Here is an 18078-nt window from a genome sequence, read left to right as displayed (position 1 = left end):
TACTTCCAAGAAAAATGCATCCATGAGATTAAGATACATACAACAAACTGAAGACAAGTGTGTAGGAATTTTTAATGTACACATAAATACTCTGCATTCTAAAGGTTGCGCATTTAAATTGTTTGAGCAGAATACCGTGTACAAAAGTAAAACAGATGCTCAACGATTGAAAAGATTGTTAATATTCCAAATAACAAGATGACTCCATCTGTGGTATTTTTGCCGTCACTTTGGCTAATTTCAATGATTTGTATGCTGCCATCAACGTACTCAACACAGTCTGGGATCTACGTAGACAATGGCAAAGATCAAACCGTAATGCAACGCGTGCTAAACGATGACGACAAGATGGATGTTTCATATGAGATCCTTGAATTTCTGGGCATTGCCGATCGTCCACTGCACCATAGAAATCACGGCTTGTCGCTGCGTAAATCGGCGCCCAAGTTTCTGCTGGATGTCTATCATCGCATCACAGCAGAGGAAGGACTCACTATTGACAATCATAATGATCATCGCCGTTCCAAGCGTGAGGCAGATGATAATGAGCAGAATTTTATCACAGATCTGGATAAGCGGGTAATCGATGAGAGCGATATCATTATGACATTCCTGAATAAACGCAATCACAACATGGAGGAGATGCGTCATGAGCACGGCAGTCGTCTTTGGTTCGAAGTGTCCAACATTCCCAGTGACAATTATCTCATGATGGCCGAACTTCGCCTTTATCAAAATTCCAATGAGGGCAAATGGATGACGACCAACAAACAATTCACAGTCACCGTTTACGCAATAAACTCAGCCTCAGGATCGGGGCAAAACTCGCTGGAACCACTGTCCTCCGTGAATACGACAGGCGACTATGTTGGCTGGTTGGAGCTAAATGTCACGGAAGCTCTGCATGAATGGTTAATTAATGCCAGAGAAAATCACGGCATCTATATTGGGGCACATGCTTTAAATAAGCCTGAACGTGAGATAAAGCTGGATGACATTGGATTGACACATCGTCGTGCCAAAGCGGACGATGAGTACCAACCCTTTATGATTGGTTTCTTCCGTGGACCCGAACTTATTAAATCAACCGCACACAGCACGCAGAAGCGAACAAAGCGCAGCACTTTGCATCAGCGCAAGAAGAAAAAGTCGGAGATGAGCAATCCCTTCATGGAGAACACAATGGAAAATACGCGCAGCTGTCAAATGCAAACACTGTACATTGACTTCAAGGATTTGGGCTGGCACGATTGGATTATTGCTCCTGAGGGTTACGGTGCCTTCTATTGCAGCGGCGAATGCAATTTCCCATTGAATGCGCATATGAATGCCACCAACCATGCGATTGTCCAGACTCTGGTGCATCTGATGCAGCCGAAGAAGGTTCCAAAGCCATGCTGTGCTCCCACACGATTGGGAGCTCTTCCCGTCCTCTATCATCTGAACGATGAGAATGTCAACCTGAAGAAGTATAAGAATATGATTGTCAAGTCCTGCGGGTGCCATTGATTTATGCTATTTGTGTATTTATCTTTAAATGTAATAACATAGCTCTGTAATTAATTAATAACTGTATACAACATGTCATTCTCTGTAATCTGCAATCTCAAATATATTTTTGTAGAAATAAAACCAAAAGTATTGTACGAAACGCTGTTTTATTCATTATAAATTAAAACGAAATATCTCTTAATTGTTTAGTTGTACATAATGAAAGGCACTTTTTCAAAGTTAAAAAAATTATAAAAAGAAATGATATACTCTCTTATTTGTTATGTAACCAATAACTGCGGAAGGAATGAAGATCTATCAATGTGTCTCATTATAAATTCAGAAGAAATGCGTCTTAATTGTTTAGTTTAATACATATAAGTAATGAAAGGCACTTTGTCAACTGCGGAAGGAAAAAAGATCTATTATTGTGTCTCTGCTAGTTGCGGAAGCCAAAATATCCATTATTGATACTCTTCTTCGTTGTGTATCCAATAATTACGGAAGGCAAAAATATCCATTATTAAGTGTCCAACGCGTTTGTCGATGAGTGAAGTTATTAGACGATTACTGAAGTATGGTAAACAAGTTAAAAAAATTATAAAAATAAATAATATACTCTCTTATTCGTTATGTAACCAATAACTACTGAAGGAAAATAGATATATTATTGTGTCTCATTATAAATTCAAAAGAAATGCTTCTTAATTGTTTAGTTGTACAAAATGAAAGGCACTTTTTCAAAGATACAAAATTATAAAAAGAAATAATATACTCTCTTCTTCGTTATGTAACCAATAACTGCGGAAGGAAGAATGATCTATTATTGTGTATCCAATAAATCCGGAAGTCAAAAATATCTATTATTGATACTCTTATTCGTTGTGCATCCAATAATTACGGATAATTAAGTCTCCAACGCGTTTGCCGATGAGTGAAGTTATTAGACGATTACTGAAGTATGGTAAACAAATTAAAAAATTATAAAAATAAATGATATACTCTGTTATTCGTTATGTAACCAATAACTACTGAAGGAAAAAAAAATTGTGTCTCTAATAATTACGGAAGACAAAAATATCCATAATTGATATACACTTATTCGTTGTGTATCCAATAATTGCGGAAGGCAAAAAGATCCATTATTATGTGTCCAACGCGTTTGTCGATGAGTGAAGTTATTAGACGACCACTGAAGTTTGCTAGATTCACATTGAATGAAGCACTCCCATATCTAAAACAAACAAAAATATTAAAAAGTTGAATATGCAATGTTAGTAAAGATGTTTAGAAATTATATTTAACAAAAGTATACACCTGTATTGTAAACAGAAGAGACATTCAATATTTAATGACTTGATTTATTTTTTACTTACAGAATTTCACTCACTGGAATCACGTTCCGAAAGTATTCTCGAAAGTTGATTGCGCCCTTATGGAACTCCACTCGACTTATGCTAAGCATACGATTTGGATCTGTAGTGTATAAAATGACAAATATTTGCCGAGTCGGAGTCACAATAGGGCGCACAAACTTTCCAATCACATTCTCTATATATGCTGCATCGCTCTTTTGATAGAAATCATCTACGGTTTCTTTCGTATACAACAAAAAGAATTGTCTTTCAATGCTCTGATTTTCGTTCGATGTAAAATGCTGATCGAGAATGCCTTGTTGACCAGAAAAGTACGAGTTTATATTTAGCAAAAACCATTTCTGTACTTTAACGCACGGCTTCACGCCAATTGGTGGTGGTGGTTTAAAGCCAGCAGCGACATCCTCATGATGGAACATGGTAGCCAACGCATCGACAAGAAAACGATGGTTTTCTGCCATTTTGGAGTCGATGCGCCATTTTTGTAAATCGCAGCAGTATCGCAGAAGATATTGATAGCTTCTGAAAAAATGTTGACGTGTTTTCATCACTAGATCTATGTTGGGCTTTGATGTCTGCATCCAAATCCATTCGTCTATGTAGAAATGTACGTTGGAATCATTTGACGATGGATCAGATGACTCAATCTCGACTGTTTGATCCATGTCCAACTTGGGTGATCCTGAAATTCATAAAAGTAATTAAGAACTGTTTTAATTTGACTGTTGCTCTTGGCTTACCTGCAAATAAAGCCACAGCTAAAGGAACAGCAACCGATGCATATTTGATATTATCACTTTGCTTGCGACAGATAAGCCAGTCCGCTTCCTCGAAAATATGCTCCATATAACTGTTGCACGACTTCATAAACTGACGAATCACCGTGTTGGGATGCAGATTAGTTTCGGTTGAGTACGCCGACTTGAAACAATTACTTCCACCGTTGCGATCGATGGCACAAATGCTTGGATACAGGCCGCCTGTTAAAGCTGCTTTAGCCAAAGGCCAATTGTCAGACTTGCTATTCACATGCTGAATGCTCAAGGCACCTTGGCAGTGCACGAGGTTGGCTGCACGTAGTGCACTCAGTATTTTCGAACGTGTGAAGGTCAACTGTTCCATTAGACCATTAAGCATAAATTCATATTCAGTAGAGAGACAAAGGGGGGTGAGATTGTTTTGGAAGCGATCTTGCCACTCTTGATAAAGATGCAAAAACACAAAGTGATCGGATAACTGATCTGCAGCCAAGCGATGACGCTCTTGCTTAACGCTATTCTGCATAAATATGGCGAACTTATCCCACAAAGCATCGATATCCTCATTGAACGGCAACGACAATGGGTCGTCGGAAATAAAAGAACTGACGATGGTCAAAACTGGATCCAGGCATTGCAGCAGGATGCCAAAAACCAAAGCACGTCCGAGTTGACATGGCACGGGAATGTCAACTAGTCGGCAGCCCAACCAGGTCACATCCTCAAAGTCATCCAGGATATCAATCTTCTTCAGAAACTGCACAGCCTGATGCACATTTATCAGAGGAGGCGGTGAAATTGTGTATGCCAGATATTCACTAATGATGGAATGCGGCGACAGTAACTTGACAATCAAACAGATTTTGTCCAACGGCATGGTTTGCAGCGCCGGTTTGCCGATCTCCTCTAGCTGCTCGTAAGTCTCCTTGGTCATTAAACGAAAGCACTGCACTGCAGCAAAAGCTTTGAAAAAAATTTAAAAAAATTGTAAATAACAATAAATATAACTTTATCGTATTTGCACAAACCATCAGGGTGAAGCAGTAAAAATCGACGAAAGAGTCCGTCTTTTTGGAGCCAACCGATTTTATCCTCAGTTTCGCCGCTGGATCCTCTGCTCCACGATCTCTTCTCGCACACAGAGTCAATTAAATATTTAAACGACACAGGTACCACCAACGACTCTATGACTGTCGTGGACAAAATAATCTTTAGAGTATCCGCTGGCGCTTTAAGCAATGCATCCAAATCCTCTCTTTTCATATTCTCGTGCAACAGATAAATGGGAGAGGCATGCAGATAGCCATTCAAAAAGTGACTCAAGAGCATATAGTTTAGTTTAACCAAGTGCAAGAATGATGGCAAAATGATCAAGATGTTGCCTGGAATAGAGGAATGATGGATAATAACTTCAAAGACCATACTGAGAAAACGCAAATAAGGAAAATTAAATTATTTATTAAAAAATAACACTTTGAAAGCTCTAGACTAAAGAGGTATTCAGACGAGTAAAAGTCAAACTGTTTTTATCGCCTAATCGGGCCAGAGATTGTTTTGATAGCGAATACAAAAATATACAAAGGGGTGAACTGCTGCAGTGATTTATTCCTTTTTGAGTTTTTATACAATCTTATAAAAAAAACATAGAAATATAAAAGCCCTTTGTTTTTTCTCCCTGAGGGGAACCTGGCAGAGAGTACTCAAAACAGAATACAGATATATTCATATATGAAAAATACACACACATTTATATTATAAATATTATTACAGGGCTGCTGCCTTAACTAAAACTATTAAAACTATTTAACAGATAACTGTACGACGAGATGATGGTAGAGGCAGGCAATCAAATTGATGAGGATATTCTCCTGTAACACTAAAAATGGTCACACCTTGGCAAGTTCCTCCAGCTGGGTTAATTGTTTCAAAATCTCCGATTTTTTTTTCACTTTATCCAATTGATCCTTGTCCAGCTTATTAGGGTTGCCCGCTTGCATTTTACTCTCAATTTGCTCAATTTCACGAATTTTCTTGCGCAATTTCTTCAGTTGCTTTGCAGTATCCACTTCATGGGAATCGGCGTTAAGCTTAAGTTCAGCATCCAGTGTTTTGCCCAATGCAGCTATCTCACGGTCATTCTTAGCTTTTGGCGCTGAAGCTGTAAATTGCGCCGGTTTTATTGTTGTTGCTGTTGCTGAAGCGGCTGTTGTAACTTGTGCCGCTTTTGTCGTTGTTGTTGTACTCCTGTCCACACGCTGTTGTTTTGCCTTTTCCTTCTTTTCGTGCGCCTTTTTAAGTTCGGCCGCCACAAGCGGACACATTCCTGGCGGCACTCCAGTTTGTCTCTGGGCCACAAACTGTTTGCCTTTGCTCTCGTATAGCGGCACCTCTTCTTGAGGCACATAGCCATCCTTGACGCGCCGTGCTTTTCGCCAAGTGCCATCGGGTCGCTTAGTTGCCGGTATAAATTTTCCCTTATCACTCTCCAAATATGTACTCATTTTTCTTATTTTTTGGTTTTAATCAAGCGCAATGCAAGTCGCGTTCTGATCAAAAAAAAAGTATGGGTTCTAATCAGCGTGACCACAAGTGCAATTTAAAATATACTATTTAGCTTTTGCAAAATATACCAATTAGTCGCTTGGTAACACTGCAATTGAGATGGGGGGAATTTGTTTCACGACGTTCAATTTTTTCGTGCACATTTGAAGGGTATTTGACTAGTTTTGACATACCTATATATTTTTGGAGTTATTAAAGGGGATATACAAGTCAAACGTAAAGAATTAAGCAATTCTTGAAATTTAAATTTAGATTTGCAGAAAATAATTAAATTCTTTAAGACAAATGTTCACAGTATCCTTTAAACAAAGAGAACTGTTTTAGTAGATATTAAAGTTTAAGTTAACTTACCTTTGGGATAATTGGACTTTGCATATAAGAGATACATGATATCAATAATACAGTCGAAGTCCACAAATTCTGCTTTCAAATTTTTTAATACAAATCCATGAAGACCATAATTTTTGAGCACTTCAACGCAGGCATCGTTTCCTCTGGCAGAAGCCGTTGATATGGCATTATCCTGGTGATTGTCGACTATATATGGGTTGGCGCCCATGAAAAGCAGCAGCCGCAGATGCTTGACATTGTTCAATTGAGCCGCAATAATTAGTGCTGATTTGCCAGTCATAGAATGTTGGTAGTTTACTGGGGACAATTCGTAGTTGACCGAGTAAAGAAATGGACCAATAGCCGTGTCCGTGCCAATTGCCTCGTATACTTCTAGGAATTTATCAAGATTTTCATTTTGAACATTTGTTGCTCGAAAGATTTGCGGTCTATCCTTGTAAATTTGCGGTCCTTTGTACAGTTCAGCTCCAGCAATCGAACTATTTATGTCTTCTAAATAAAAGATTTTGGAGCCAGTCTGCTTAATTGGCGATTCTGCAGAAACCTCCGTGCCTTCGCCAAAGAAATCAAGAAATATTTTTGAATTACAACGCTGCGAGAGTAATATGATGCGTAGATTCTGATTGACAGCCAGTGCCTTTTTCAATTCGCTCAAAAGTATATCCGTATACGCGTCGTGCAGATGTACATCGCCGACCACAAAGTGGCTGATATTATTCAGATTCTTGTTCTTATTAAGTACAGAGCTGAGAAAGCATTTTGCAGTCGTAAACAAAATATGTGTCGATGAGCTGCTCACGCTAAGCTGCGAGACTTCTAGACCAATAGTCTCGCCTATGCTTTCATCCAAATAATTAGCAAATCGCTCACTGTTATTCATGGCAACAATGGTTTCCTTTTCGATGCAGATCATTTTTAAGTTTGATTTTTTAAACTCGGAGTCGTCTAATATGATTATGGGTAAAAGTAACGATTTATCCGTTTGAAGATCGCCTTTAAAAATAACAACGCGATGCATGTAAATGGCTGTTAATATGTTCATGTGGCACGAATAAGTAGAAACGTCTCCGAAAAATTTGCGGTATTTGTCCGATTTCTTTCGTGGTGCTGGTGGACTCAACACACCCATTGGAAATTGAAGAGTCGACGCCGTTAGCAACGACTGTAAACCAACTATGTCCGCTGGAATCTGGCGCTCGTCCCTTGAATTGGTGCCTATGTAAACGGTGAGAGAGTCCATTTCCATCATTGTTGATGGCGAAATGGTCAGCTTTTTTGGTTCCTCCAAAAAATGGCGGCAAGACAGCTTGCAAACCTTCACGCATTTCTGCCCGCCGGATATAACGTACTGCGATCGCAGGCCTAACGATTGGGCCCATTGCATAATTACTGTGTTGTCCAATGTGCGAAATGAGCACGATAATTGTTGGCAACATCGGCGACCAGCAATAAAATACAGCAATTGCTGGGGAATATACTTTTCGTGAATCACTCTATCCATAACGCGCTTTCGAATGCTGACGCCATTTAATAAAACTGACTAATGCCGTTATATTCGAACCAGCATAAAGAATTTTCAGTATGCAATGACGGAATGGAACATTAAATTAATATGCAAGCTTGATTGCAAATCGATAACCATTCTTTATTAGAGACGGTTTTATATAAATTCAGTAGTTTATATATTATTAAGAATAAATGCACCTAAGCACATTGTAAACATAAATGGTGTAATACACACTTCTTATGAAAAAAAAATCTTTAAATACACGATGTATCGTAACTCATTTTCTGAAATTGGTTCTTTTTAACAGTTTAATGAAATAACTTTTATAATATCTCGGTTTCTTAAGAAAAATGTACTAATATGTTTATCTAAAGAAATAATTTAGTATAAAATAAAGATTATAATAGGAAAAGATTTTCAGCTCACTGTGTGTATCGATACCATCATGTAAGTTTTAATTACAAATTTGGCCCAATAATAATAATTATAAGACTATATAAATAAGAAAAAATTAATAATTCTTATTTATTTTGTTCTATCCAAATTTCCGGCAACTGATTTTTTTTAATTGCACGTATTTCTCGGAATCATTCTTTTTTTCAAAAGAGGTCATTATATTTATGTATGTATATGCATGAACTCAAGTCCTATTACAGTAAAAAATACTTATTAAAGTCCCCAACCTTGCAATTTACGTATGCTATAATCCGAAACTATCGTCTCCAACTTAAATGCCTGCTAGTCAATAAGCTATGACTGCGATTCCGGCTATAGTTTGCTACTTTTGTGGTAATATGAATTTAGTAGACATTGCTGCAATTAATAAACAAACACACCTCTTTCAATAGAAAACTTTTGTTCTTTATGCTCAACTTAACTGATTGTCTTCGAATAAACATCTATAATAAAGCAAAGACGAAGCCAGGAATAATAATAATAAAACTTTTTTGCGATTATTTTGACATATTTGTATTTATTTTATATACACATAAGAAGGTAGGAATAGCTACAAATATTTCAGTTGAATCAAAAAAGATTCATTAGTACCAAAATGGTAATTATTGTTTTCAATTAAATCATTTAAAGAAAATTTGATTTGTCCACAGAATTTTGGGAGCCACTGCTTTGATTTGACCAAGAGTTTCCAGGTGGACAGCCATTCTGTAAAATAAAAGTGGGTGATAAGTAAAATTTGAATTTGTTGTTCAGATCAAGATAGAACTAACCTGCTGATCATTTGAAGAGTTATCGCCTTTATTCATTCCACTGGAGTTTTGATTATTTGAACCTTTATTTCGTCCCGAGTTGTTCATGTTACAGTTGGAATGCCCGCTGTTTTGAGCCATCCACGATAAAAAATTGCCTCCCTGAGAAGTAACTGAAAGAGTTTTTTTGTTTGAAACAATGATAGTGTATAGAAGGCTTGCCTGCTGGTCCTGGTTTTGATTTTGCAGCTGATTGCCCAAAAGGCTCCACTGATTCAACGCAGCAGCAACCAAAGCAGGGTTCATCGGCAATGAGTTTAAATTAAGTCCGACGCCTAAAGGGTTGTTCATGTTTTGCCCTTGATTTGATGAGTTGGATCCTTGCGAATTTATGCCTAACGCCTGTAGGTTCGGCATGTCCAAATGTCCCCTGTTCATCCAACCGCCATTGCCTACGTTGCCATTGTGCGGCTGATTCATGCCGTGAAAATTGTTCTGCCTATTATTATTATAGGGTATAACACCGTCTTGGCGATGGTTCATGTTCCCGCCACTATTGTGATTGCTACTGTTCGCGTAACCCCCGCCGCCCATATTTGCGCCAAAATTATTGCCACCCATTCCGTAGCCACCACTGCCAATGTTGCTGTGACTATTGCCGATTGCAGTGTTATCACTTCCATGTGCATTGTGTTGTTGGTTATTACCTCTGTGGTGTCCGCTTCGCCCAGAGTTCATGTGATTCCCCTGATGGTACGAATGCATGCCGAAATTGTTGCCCGCATTGTAACTGTAATTTTGTCCTTGATGGCTTCGGTTCTGCTCGGCTTTGGGCGCAGCATTTGATACGTGAACCGATACGCCTGTTGTAAAAAGCAAACTTGTGATATAACATGAATACACAAATTTGTAATTGATTTAAATACCTTTTATTATATGATCCTCTCCGCAGAGAGATTGAGCAACGTCTGGATCGAGAAATGTGACAAAGCTGAACGCTCGAAACGGGCGAGGAATAAACACATCTGTGACCTCGCCAAATTTTGAAAAGTAATCCCTCAGATCATCCGAGTTTATATCCTCGGTGCAACGACCAACAAATACCTTGCACGGCACTTGATGACCCATGCCCTTAAAAATTAAAATAATTTTTATTTACAAATCGATTCACATTCCAAGTTATTTTTTGACAACACCTTTGAATTGGGAACTTTCACTTCACACCATCGACCATCGATGAGATGCCGATTGGAGAGTACTCTCATCTGTGCTTCATATGAGCCGAAACGTACGAATCCAAAGCCCTTCGACTGCCCGGACTTGACATCTTTTTTAATCTGCGCCATAAGCACTTCGCCATAAGTCTCAAAATACTCTCGTAAACTGTCTTCGGTTGTTTTCCATGCAAGGCCCAACACAATAAGATCGGTGCATCGTAATCGGGTTTCAATGCGTTTTGTTTTTGCCGTTGAATTTTCCAAGTTATCATCGCTTTTTCGTTTGTTCTCTACGGGAGGCAATATGGGTCGGTAAGCTGCACTATCGATGATCTCTGTCGCATCAGAGCTTCTGAAATTTGGTATACCTTTTGGAAACACACAAAAATAGATATCTTCGCCCCAACCCGATTCAGCACTCGGTGGAAACAGGCGTCCCTCATTTGAGCGTACACCACGAACAGCTTGTGTATCTATATTCCTGTATTTCAGTCCACAAGAGCCAGGAAACTGTGCTTGAAGTGTAGACAATAGCAAAGTGCCATCCTCTTCCGCTGGAAGTTCGATGGGCTCATCACCCTCCTCCTCTGATACTTGCACGAAGTCCATTTGGTTCTTTTATCCAAATTCTATAAATTTTAGCATATATATTATAATTAAAATATGTTCAGATTTAAAATCGATAGTGTTTATTTTGTCTAAAATCATTCAATCAATTAAGGAAACGCTCTGATATACTCAAAATACAGTCCCATTGTATAATAATCTCTTGTAACAATTAATGCACTCACTCATTGGGCAAGATGCGCACACAAAACATGTTAGATAAAAAAAAACAGAAATGTTTAATTTAGTAATTGAAATACTTAAATAAAGCAAGAATAATGTAAGAGTGCTTTATTGAAATAATTTCCCAATGATTTAGAAACTATAACGCAAACATTTAATTAATTTTGTAAACACAAATGAAAGAAACCTAAATATGCAGCATGTTTATAACTGGTAGTTAAGGATAGTTTTCAAAATAAATCATCTTTTCAGATTAGCCACAATTTAATTATTTAAATAGTCATAATATCTCTTTTATATTAAAAATATTAATGCTGAATTATCCTTCTATCAGTTTATGAACATTATATTTTGGTAATTTTTTAAGAGATACTAAGTATTTTAGATCTCGATTTCGAGAGTTATTATACACAAGTTTATTTACACACACAATATTCAAAGATGTATACACATACACACACATACGCAAATACATATACACATACATATACTCATTCTCATGTAGATATCTTTCAAAAACAAATTCATTCCATAATAGTGTACCTGATCGAAGCTTATAGACGTAGTATGCAACTTTCATTAATCAAACACTTCATCCAAAATTAGCCCAACTATGACCAAATATTAAACTTATGGTTATTAAAAATATACATTCATCAATTGGCATTCAGTGTTAAGTATGTATTGTCACAGGTAATTAAAAACAATTATAATTATGTCAAGTTGCCTAAATACACTAAATTTGAATTGGACGCTATTTGCGCAAACGCAAATTTGCCCGATAACTGCGCAGAATTGCCCGATAGGTGCGCACAATAAGGATGGTTAACCTTCATTGATTTTTGTTGCAAGGATATATGTTATTAATCTGCGAACATTTTATATCTATTACTTGTCGATCGATATGTGTGTATATGTGTACCCATTGAAAATGGTTTAATAAAAAACTGTATAATGCAGAATATTCAATATTTTTGTATCATATTATCCATATATACGCCGCAAAGAATAGGACGACTACTACAAGGACTCTGGTCCTCAAATACAGAATATATTAAACGAAACGAGACAACTACTGACGCTCAACACACTTTGAGCGCTTTAAACATAAAAATTGTAATGAATAATAACGCTAAATACAATTATTGTCCTATATAATGACTGCTTTGTATATTAGAATTCTTTTTATATATTCCTATTAGTATATACTTATATATATGTATGCAGATGTACATAAACATACGATGCATCAATAATTCGTAGTTACATACGTAAATATGTAATCACACACACACATGCACTGTCACACATACATAAGAATGTAAATGCCGTAAAAGAATCGCATTTGGAATACGATTTGACACGTTTTTACATAAAAATCAATAGAGATCTAATATGTATGGATGCAGGCATGAGTAGAAACATATATGTACGTACATACATACATACGTTCATTCTGCATGAGCATGAATTATTATACCTAAAAGAAAAATTAAGTTGATTGGCGATTTGGGGGTCTCCTAAAAGGTTATACAACAATTCTTACACTATTAATAAGGGGTTAGTTGTAACACTACAGATGTAATGCCTTCAATAAATGTATGTATGTTTTTCTTTAACAGCTCACACACGTAATATTTTATGTTGTAAGTATATTTCCTTTATACGCTCGCTCTCTCACAAGATTCACACACAGTCAGAACCAGAATTCGAAGTCACTTTTCTTTACACGCTCGATTCGCTCGACACAACACACGCTAGGTCAATATGCACATCCACTTTTTTTTAATAAGTGCGTAATAAATATAAAGAATATTTACAATTTCGCTTTTATTAAATTTGTTTGCGTAAAGTACACCATTTCTCCCTGCAAAAATTCGTGAAAAAATTTTCTGTATGTATAATCGAGTCAGTGTTACCACAATCTGTGTTTAAAAATATACCATTTTGCTACAAACCAAGTACCATATACATATACTATAAAATTAAAAATTTGGTTACACTGTGATTAGAGAAGGGATGATATTAAATTGTTGAGAAACATTTAATTTCAAAAAATTTTGTACTGATTATCCTATGTTATAAAAGCAGTGCAACGCTAATGCGCATTTATATACGTTCTTAATATATACATATATTTAAGAGATATACTCAAATCGTTAATCCTAGCACTTATAATAATACATTCTTGTTTTTACACAAAACACAATTTAAAATATTATTGGTACAGGTGGTTGGTTATATGATAAAAAGGCATTGTTGATCTTCACTACAAAAATATTATATTTTTCGTAATAAATGGTAAAATCACAGTGAAATATTACTACACGCTGCTGAATTAAAAATATAGTTTTGGGCCTCCAGTATGTGCATTTCGGTTAAGCAAATGGCAACTAGTAATATAATATATCCACTGTAACGAATCGCTCGTAGGAAGTCCCACAACTTGTCGCAAAATATACTAAGCAGTACGCAATGGAGCAGGGCATGTACGTTCACAATACGCCACATCCATGCCACGCAGAAAAATAGCGTCGACTTAAATACATAATTCTGGCACTGGTACTGACTGCTACTGATATCCTCTCGCTCCAACATGTTTTGGTAAACGGCAATGTAACGATTCCAGGCCGTCGAGCTGAGCAACAGTTGACCCGTAAAGCTGATGACATTTTTTGCCACTTTGCGTGTGGTAGCTTTCATTTTGGGAATCATTGTTGCGGTTGTTGGCTCCGATTTGGATTCGCTCATTGGAATTATTGAGTAACCTCGACGTGGTGGATTATTTTTTAGATAGAAAAACATGCCCAAAAGTAGCGCAATACAACCGAGTCCATCGCAGAGACCATCTATATAATACCCTGATGTTCCAATTTCAGATCGCTCACCACGAATGTGTTTCCTGACGCGTGCCACATGCCCGTCCAGGTCATCCAAGAATGTACGGATCTGAAAGAGTAGCACTCCAAGGCGCCTGTATCCTAAGCTATCGGATGACACCAGTTTTCCCGATACGCAAGCGACTCCAACGTGGAAAAAGGATATCATGTTGGGCGTGATGAACGTGGAACGTGAGATCTCAACCACATTGTCAAATATGGTGGCCAATGGTGCGAATACATAATGATTGGTGTGATCCAAGAGTATGGCTTTAACGGTTATATGACATAGTGGATTTATATCACACGATATCCACGTAGTTTCCTCATAGGATGGCTCCTTTGCGACGGTGGGAAGCTTTAGGGTTTTACTCGGATCGGAAGGTGAGTTCGATGGCTCCGACGACGTTGTAAATATTGCTGTCGAATCATTTGTGTGATAGTTGCGATCGATAGCATAATTGTGAACTCGCAAATAGAGCTCAATATCCATAAAAATGTAAAATATTATCAACAAAAACAATAGAGTTAATAATATTTTGCTTATTTGCGAACTCGGCCCAATCATTTTCACGCCGTGAGGTAGATATCATCTATAAATTCTTCGAGCTTTCAGCGAATAGCTAAAACGATATTAAAATATGTAACAAATAGATTAATAACAAACTTATTAGTGTTTTTATAATTAAAGAATTCTACAGAAGATTTTAAAGTAACCTTAAAGCATTCCGAACATGTAACATTAAATTACTATTGATATTCACTTGATTACACCTACAGCAATATTGATTACCGATTTGGATCGACCTAATCTCACTCATTCTGACGCATTGCTGACGATTTTTCATTTTGGTTTCCTTATCAAACTTAATTGTTTCGTCACCCAAAGTATCTACCTCACTTTATATGGTCTTATCCAGGGCAATGTAGCATTCATAGAAATTAATCCAATTATTTACAATTGACATGCCTTCAGTACGAATTCAATTTAAGGATTTGTTTACATATGGTATCTTGCTGTGCAACGCATTAATACACTAATACACACACCATGTACATATACATATCCGTATGTATATCTAAGTAGTAAATAAATTTAAACACAATCCATTGTTTGCGCAATTTATGCAGGTAAACACTTAATGTGGTTGCTCATAAAACCTATTGACACATTTCTTTTAGCACTTCCCATCAAAGTACAACTTCAAATAGTCTGTACTACTGTCCCGTTTATAATAATCAATTAACGATCATTTTTATGGCCATCCATCCAAGTTTGTGTACTTGCATGCCTGTGCCAGCACACATGTGTATATTCATTAGAATGTGTGTGAGTGCAAAGAGCTGTATGTATTTGTGTATATCTGCATATATGAGTGTACGTGTGTTTTCATACAAACGCATCGTTACTCAGCAGTAGATGAGCGAAAGATATACATATACATACATATATGTATGGAAATAAATTAACATCAGCAACTTACAACTAAATTACGCAGTTAAGATTAGTTAATTGTGCAGATTTTGAACATTGTGCAATTGGAACTATTAGTTTATGTGATAATTTATCCTATAGTTGTTTATATATACATATAAATATATATACCATATGATCATACATATATGTACATATGAACATGTACACATGTATGTATTTATTTTTGGTGCAACTGGTAAATGTCGTAAATATTTTGTTTTATTGATTTTTTATGTCATGAGTGTAGTAACAGCATTCCCGTCCAGATTTGCGCCGCAAACAAACTTTTCGTGAATTGATAACAACAATATTCTATTTTAATATTTTACATATGTGAAAAACACAACAATATTATAATTATACTATGATTTAATCGATTGTAATGTAGAGGTGGAGAAACATCAGGTCAATCGATGTATCGATATTTATAAATATTTAAACATCGATATTTAAACTCGATGTTTTTATCGCCAAATAATGTAAATTCCTTGTTATTAGCAATTTTTTTGAAATAAATATATTTTGCGATGAATGTTGACTTTGTCTCCTGGGTGCGGAAGCAACGTCACCACAATTTTTAAAACAAAAGATAAAGTATTTTGAAAAAAGGGTTCAATAGCCTGAAAACATTATTTTTTACTTTAATAAGTAAATAGTTATGTTTTAATTCTTCTAGTGAATCCAATTCATTGGCCAGAAAAATATCGATGTTTAATAAAATGTAGAAAAATCGATAGTGCTAATAATGATTGCCCGTCTCTATTCATTTTGATATATTTGAAGAAGTTGTTTTACGGTCACACTAGACAATTTTTGTTTGTCATCTCATCACAAAAATTATTTCAGCATTGTATTTCCTTGCTGCGACTTTTTTAAAAGATAATTAAAATGGCATTAGCTGAGATTTGCAAAATTTCCAACGCTTCGTACATGAAGCCTTCTGCATGGACATCGTCCGAAGTTGAAGAAGATCTAAATGCATTCACAAGCAACCTCGCAAATCCTTATACTCTAGCTGCTCCTCCATTCGAAAACGTAAGTTGAAATTAAAAACAGTTTGAAATTGGAGTTTGCAATATAATTTTTTGCAGCCTCTTGAGAATCTAAACAAAATCCAAGCGAATGGCGAAAAAACCGGCATAAAAATTAACTTTGATCACGGAACCACAACGTTGGGCTTTAAGTACCAAGGTGGTGTCATATTAGCTGTCGATTCACGTGCCACTGGTGGTCAATACATTGGATCCCAAACAATGAAAAAAATTGTGGAAATTAATCAGTTCTTGCTGGGTACATTGGCTGGCGGTGCCGCTGACTGTGTCTACTGGGATCGTGTGTTGGCCAAAGAATGCCGCCTCCACGAGCTGCGCAACAAAGAGCGTATTTCGGTCGCTGCTGCCAGCAAGATCATGGCTAACATTGCTCACGAATACAAAGGTATGGGACTGAGTATGGGTATGATGCTGGCCGGCTATGACAAGCGCGGCCCAGGATTGTACTATGTGGATTCCGAAGGATCACGCACTCCAGGCAACGTATTCTCAGTTGGCAGTGGTTCTATTTATGCCTTTGGTGTTCTTGACTCTGGCTACCATTGGGACTTGAAGGACACTGAAGCCCAGGAGTTAGGTCGCCGTGCTATTTACCATGCCACCTACCGCGATGCTTACTCCGGAGGCATTGTGCGAGTTTATCACATGACGCCAAATGGTTGGATCAAAATATCCGAGACAGATTGCATGGAATTGCATTACAAATATAAAGAGGAGAAGGAGGCCAAGTAAAAATTGCTATTTTTGTATCCTATACACAATAAAATAAAATATGTTTGGATTGGAAATCTTATAATACATTAAAACTTCAATCTAAGAAGCTTGGGATTTATATGGAGAATTAACTTGTCTTATTTATTATCGTTTTGCTGTTTTATAATGTGATCCAGAGTTTCCTTGTGACGATCTTCGGCTCGCTTTTGCTTGAACGTGCGCTTTGTATTTGTTTTCTTGAATCTGCCCGATCGCTTTTGCTGCTGCTGCAACAATTCCGTTCTAATGTCCAAATCCGCAGGCAAATGTAGCAAACGAATCATACGATTTCGAACCATAAAATTGTCGAATGCGTGCTGTTCCCCATTGCGATCTATAAAGACGGCGTCTGCCAATTCGCAAGTCATGTGGCCGTCGGCAATATTTATGATGCCCGCCACCGAAGTCTCATTGTGCAGATCGATGAGCACAGCGCGTCCTTGGAGCAAAACGGGCAAACAGTTCAAGGTGTTTGTAATCAAAAACTTTTCACGCGCGCTGAAGTTTTGCATAATTGAATATTAAATGGGTTTGTTTACAGGATTTAATTGTATATCAGACATGTAAACAATTTATTCGTACAGACTTTTGGGTTGGTATTTAAATACCAACAAGAGAAACAAAGTGAGACCATTTCCGTTTTTTATATACATATATATTT

At 36.9% G+C, this 18078-nt stretch overlaps 7 protein-coding genes across 13 annotated transcripts; 2 read left to right on the top strand and 5 right to left on the bottom strand.

Annotated features, from left to right (window-relative positions):
* The first annotated feature begins 23 nt into the window (after nucleotides 1–23).
* LOC132790144 (protein 60A) lies at nucleotides 24–1630 on the top strand. Its single transcript, XM_060798588.1, has one exon. The coding sequence runs from the start codon at nucleotides 199–201 to the stop codon at nucleotides 1507–1509; it is 1311 nt and encodes a 436-aa protein (XP_060654571.1). The 5' UTR covers nucleotides 24–198; the 3' UTR covers nucleotides 1510–1630.
* Nucleotides 1631–1661: 31 nt separating this feature from the next.
* On the bottom strand, nucleotides 1662–8236 carry LOC132790143 (benign gonial cell neoplasm protein). 2 transcript variants are annotated; one of them, XM_060798587.1, is made up of 6 exons: nucleotides 6539–8236; nucleotides 4654–5007; nucleotides 3608–4588; nucleotides 2868–3549; nucleotides 2558–2725; nucleotides 1662–2445 (listed from the first exon to the last, which is right to left on the bottom strand). In XM_060798587.1, exons 1-5 carry the CDS (start codon nucleotides 8037–8039, stop codon nucleotides 2590–2592), a joined length of 3654 nt encoding a protein of 1217 aa, XP_060654570.1. In that variant the 5' UTR covers nucleotides 8040–8236; the 3' UTR covers nucleotides 1662–2445; nucleotides 2558–2589. The 2 variants fall into 2 exon arrangements, with proteins under 2 accessions (XP_060654570.1, XP_060654569.1); XM_060798586.1 differs by having other exon boundaries at nucleotides 1662–2725.
* LOC132790145 (partner of Y14 and mago) lies at nucleotides 5211–6205 on the bottom strand. Its single transcript, XM_060798589.1, has one exon. The coding sequence runs from the start codon at nucleotides 6124–6126 to the stop codon at nucleotides 5512–5514; it is 615 nt and encodes a 204-aa protein (XP_060654572.1). The 5' UTR covers nucleotides 6127–6205; the 3' UTR covers nucleotides 5211–5511.
* Nucleotides 8237–9012: 776 nt separating the features above from the next.
* Nucleotides 9013–13179, bottom strand: LOC132789725 (TAR DNA-binding protein 43). Of its 6 annotated transcripts, XM_060797947.1 has the most exons (7): nucleotides 12803–13171; nucleotides 10836–11096; nucleotides 10447–10757; nucleotides 10177–10381; nucleotides 9473–10113; nucleotides 9272–9412; nucleotides 9013–9206 (listed from the first exon to the last, which is right to left on the bottom strand). In XM_060797947.1, exons 2-7 carry the CDS (start codon nucleotides 11074–11076, stop codon nucleotides 9126–9128), a joined length of 1620 nt encoding a protein of 539 aa, XP_060653930.1. In that variant the 5' UTR covers nucleotides 11077–11096; nucleotides 12803–13171; the 3' UTR covers nucleotides 9013–9125. The 6 variants fall into 6 exon arrangements, with proteins under 6 accessions (XP_060653930.1, XP_060653929.1, XP_060653926.1 ...); XM_060797946.1 differs by having other exon boundaries at nucleotides 10447–11096; nucleotides 13077–13179; XM_060797943.1 differs by having other exon boundaries at nucleotides 10447–11096; nucleotides 12803–13174.
* Nucleotides 13180–13521: 342 nt separating this feature from the next.
* LOC132789726 (ceramide phosphoethanolamine synthase) lies at nucleotides 13522–15981 on the bottom strand. Its single transcript, XM_060797949.1, has 2 exons — nucleotides 15742–15981; nucleotides 13522–14758 (listed from the first exon to the last, which is right to left on the bottom strand). The coding sequence occupies exon 2, from the start codon at nucleotides 14701–14703 to the stop codon at nucleotides 13564–13566; it is 1140 nt and encodes a 379-aa protein (XP_060653932.1). The 5' UTR covers nucleotides 14704–14758; nucleotides 15742–15981; the 3' UTR covers nucleotides 13522–13563.
* A 423-nt stretch (nucleotides 15982–16404) lies between these two features.
* Nucleotides 16405–17470, top strand: LOC132788836 (proteasome subunit beta type-5). The gene is made up of 2 exons (XM_060796463.1): nucleotides 16405–16647; nucleotides 16704–17470. Exons 1-2 carry the CDS (start codon nucleotides 16501–16503, stop codon nucleotides 17394–17396), a joined length of 840 nt encoding a protein of 279 aa, XP_060652446.1. The 5' UTR covers nucleotides 16405–16500; the 3' UTR covers nucleotides 17397–17470.
* LOC132788838 (uncharacterized) lies at nucleotides 17461–18028 on the bottom strand. Its single transcript, XM_060796465.1, has one exon. It carries the CDS (start codon nucleotides 17927–17929, stop codon nucleotides 17516–17518), a length of 414 nt encoding a protein of 137 aa, XP_060652448.1. The 5' UTR covers nucleotides 17930–18028; the 3' UTR covers nucleotides 17461–17515.
* Nucleotides 18029–18078: the final 50 nt, after the last annotated feature.

This window comes from Drosophila nasuta, chromosome 3, assembly GCF_023558535.2.
Source record: "Drosophila nasuta strain 15112-1781.00 chromosome 3, ASM2355853v1, whole genome shotgun sequence".
In the NCBI taxonomy this organism is placed as follows: domain Eukaryota; kingdom Metazoa; phylum Arthropoda; class Insecta; order Diptera; family Drosophilidae; genus Drosophila; species Drosophila nasuta.
Note: the sequence above shows the minus strand (reverse complement) of the source record. Positions and strands in the feature narration are given on the sequence as shown.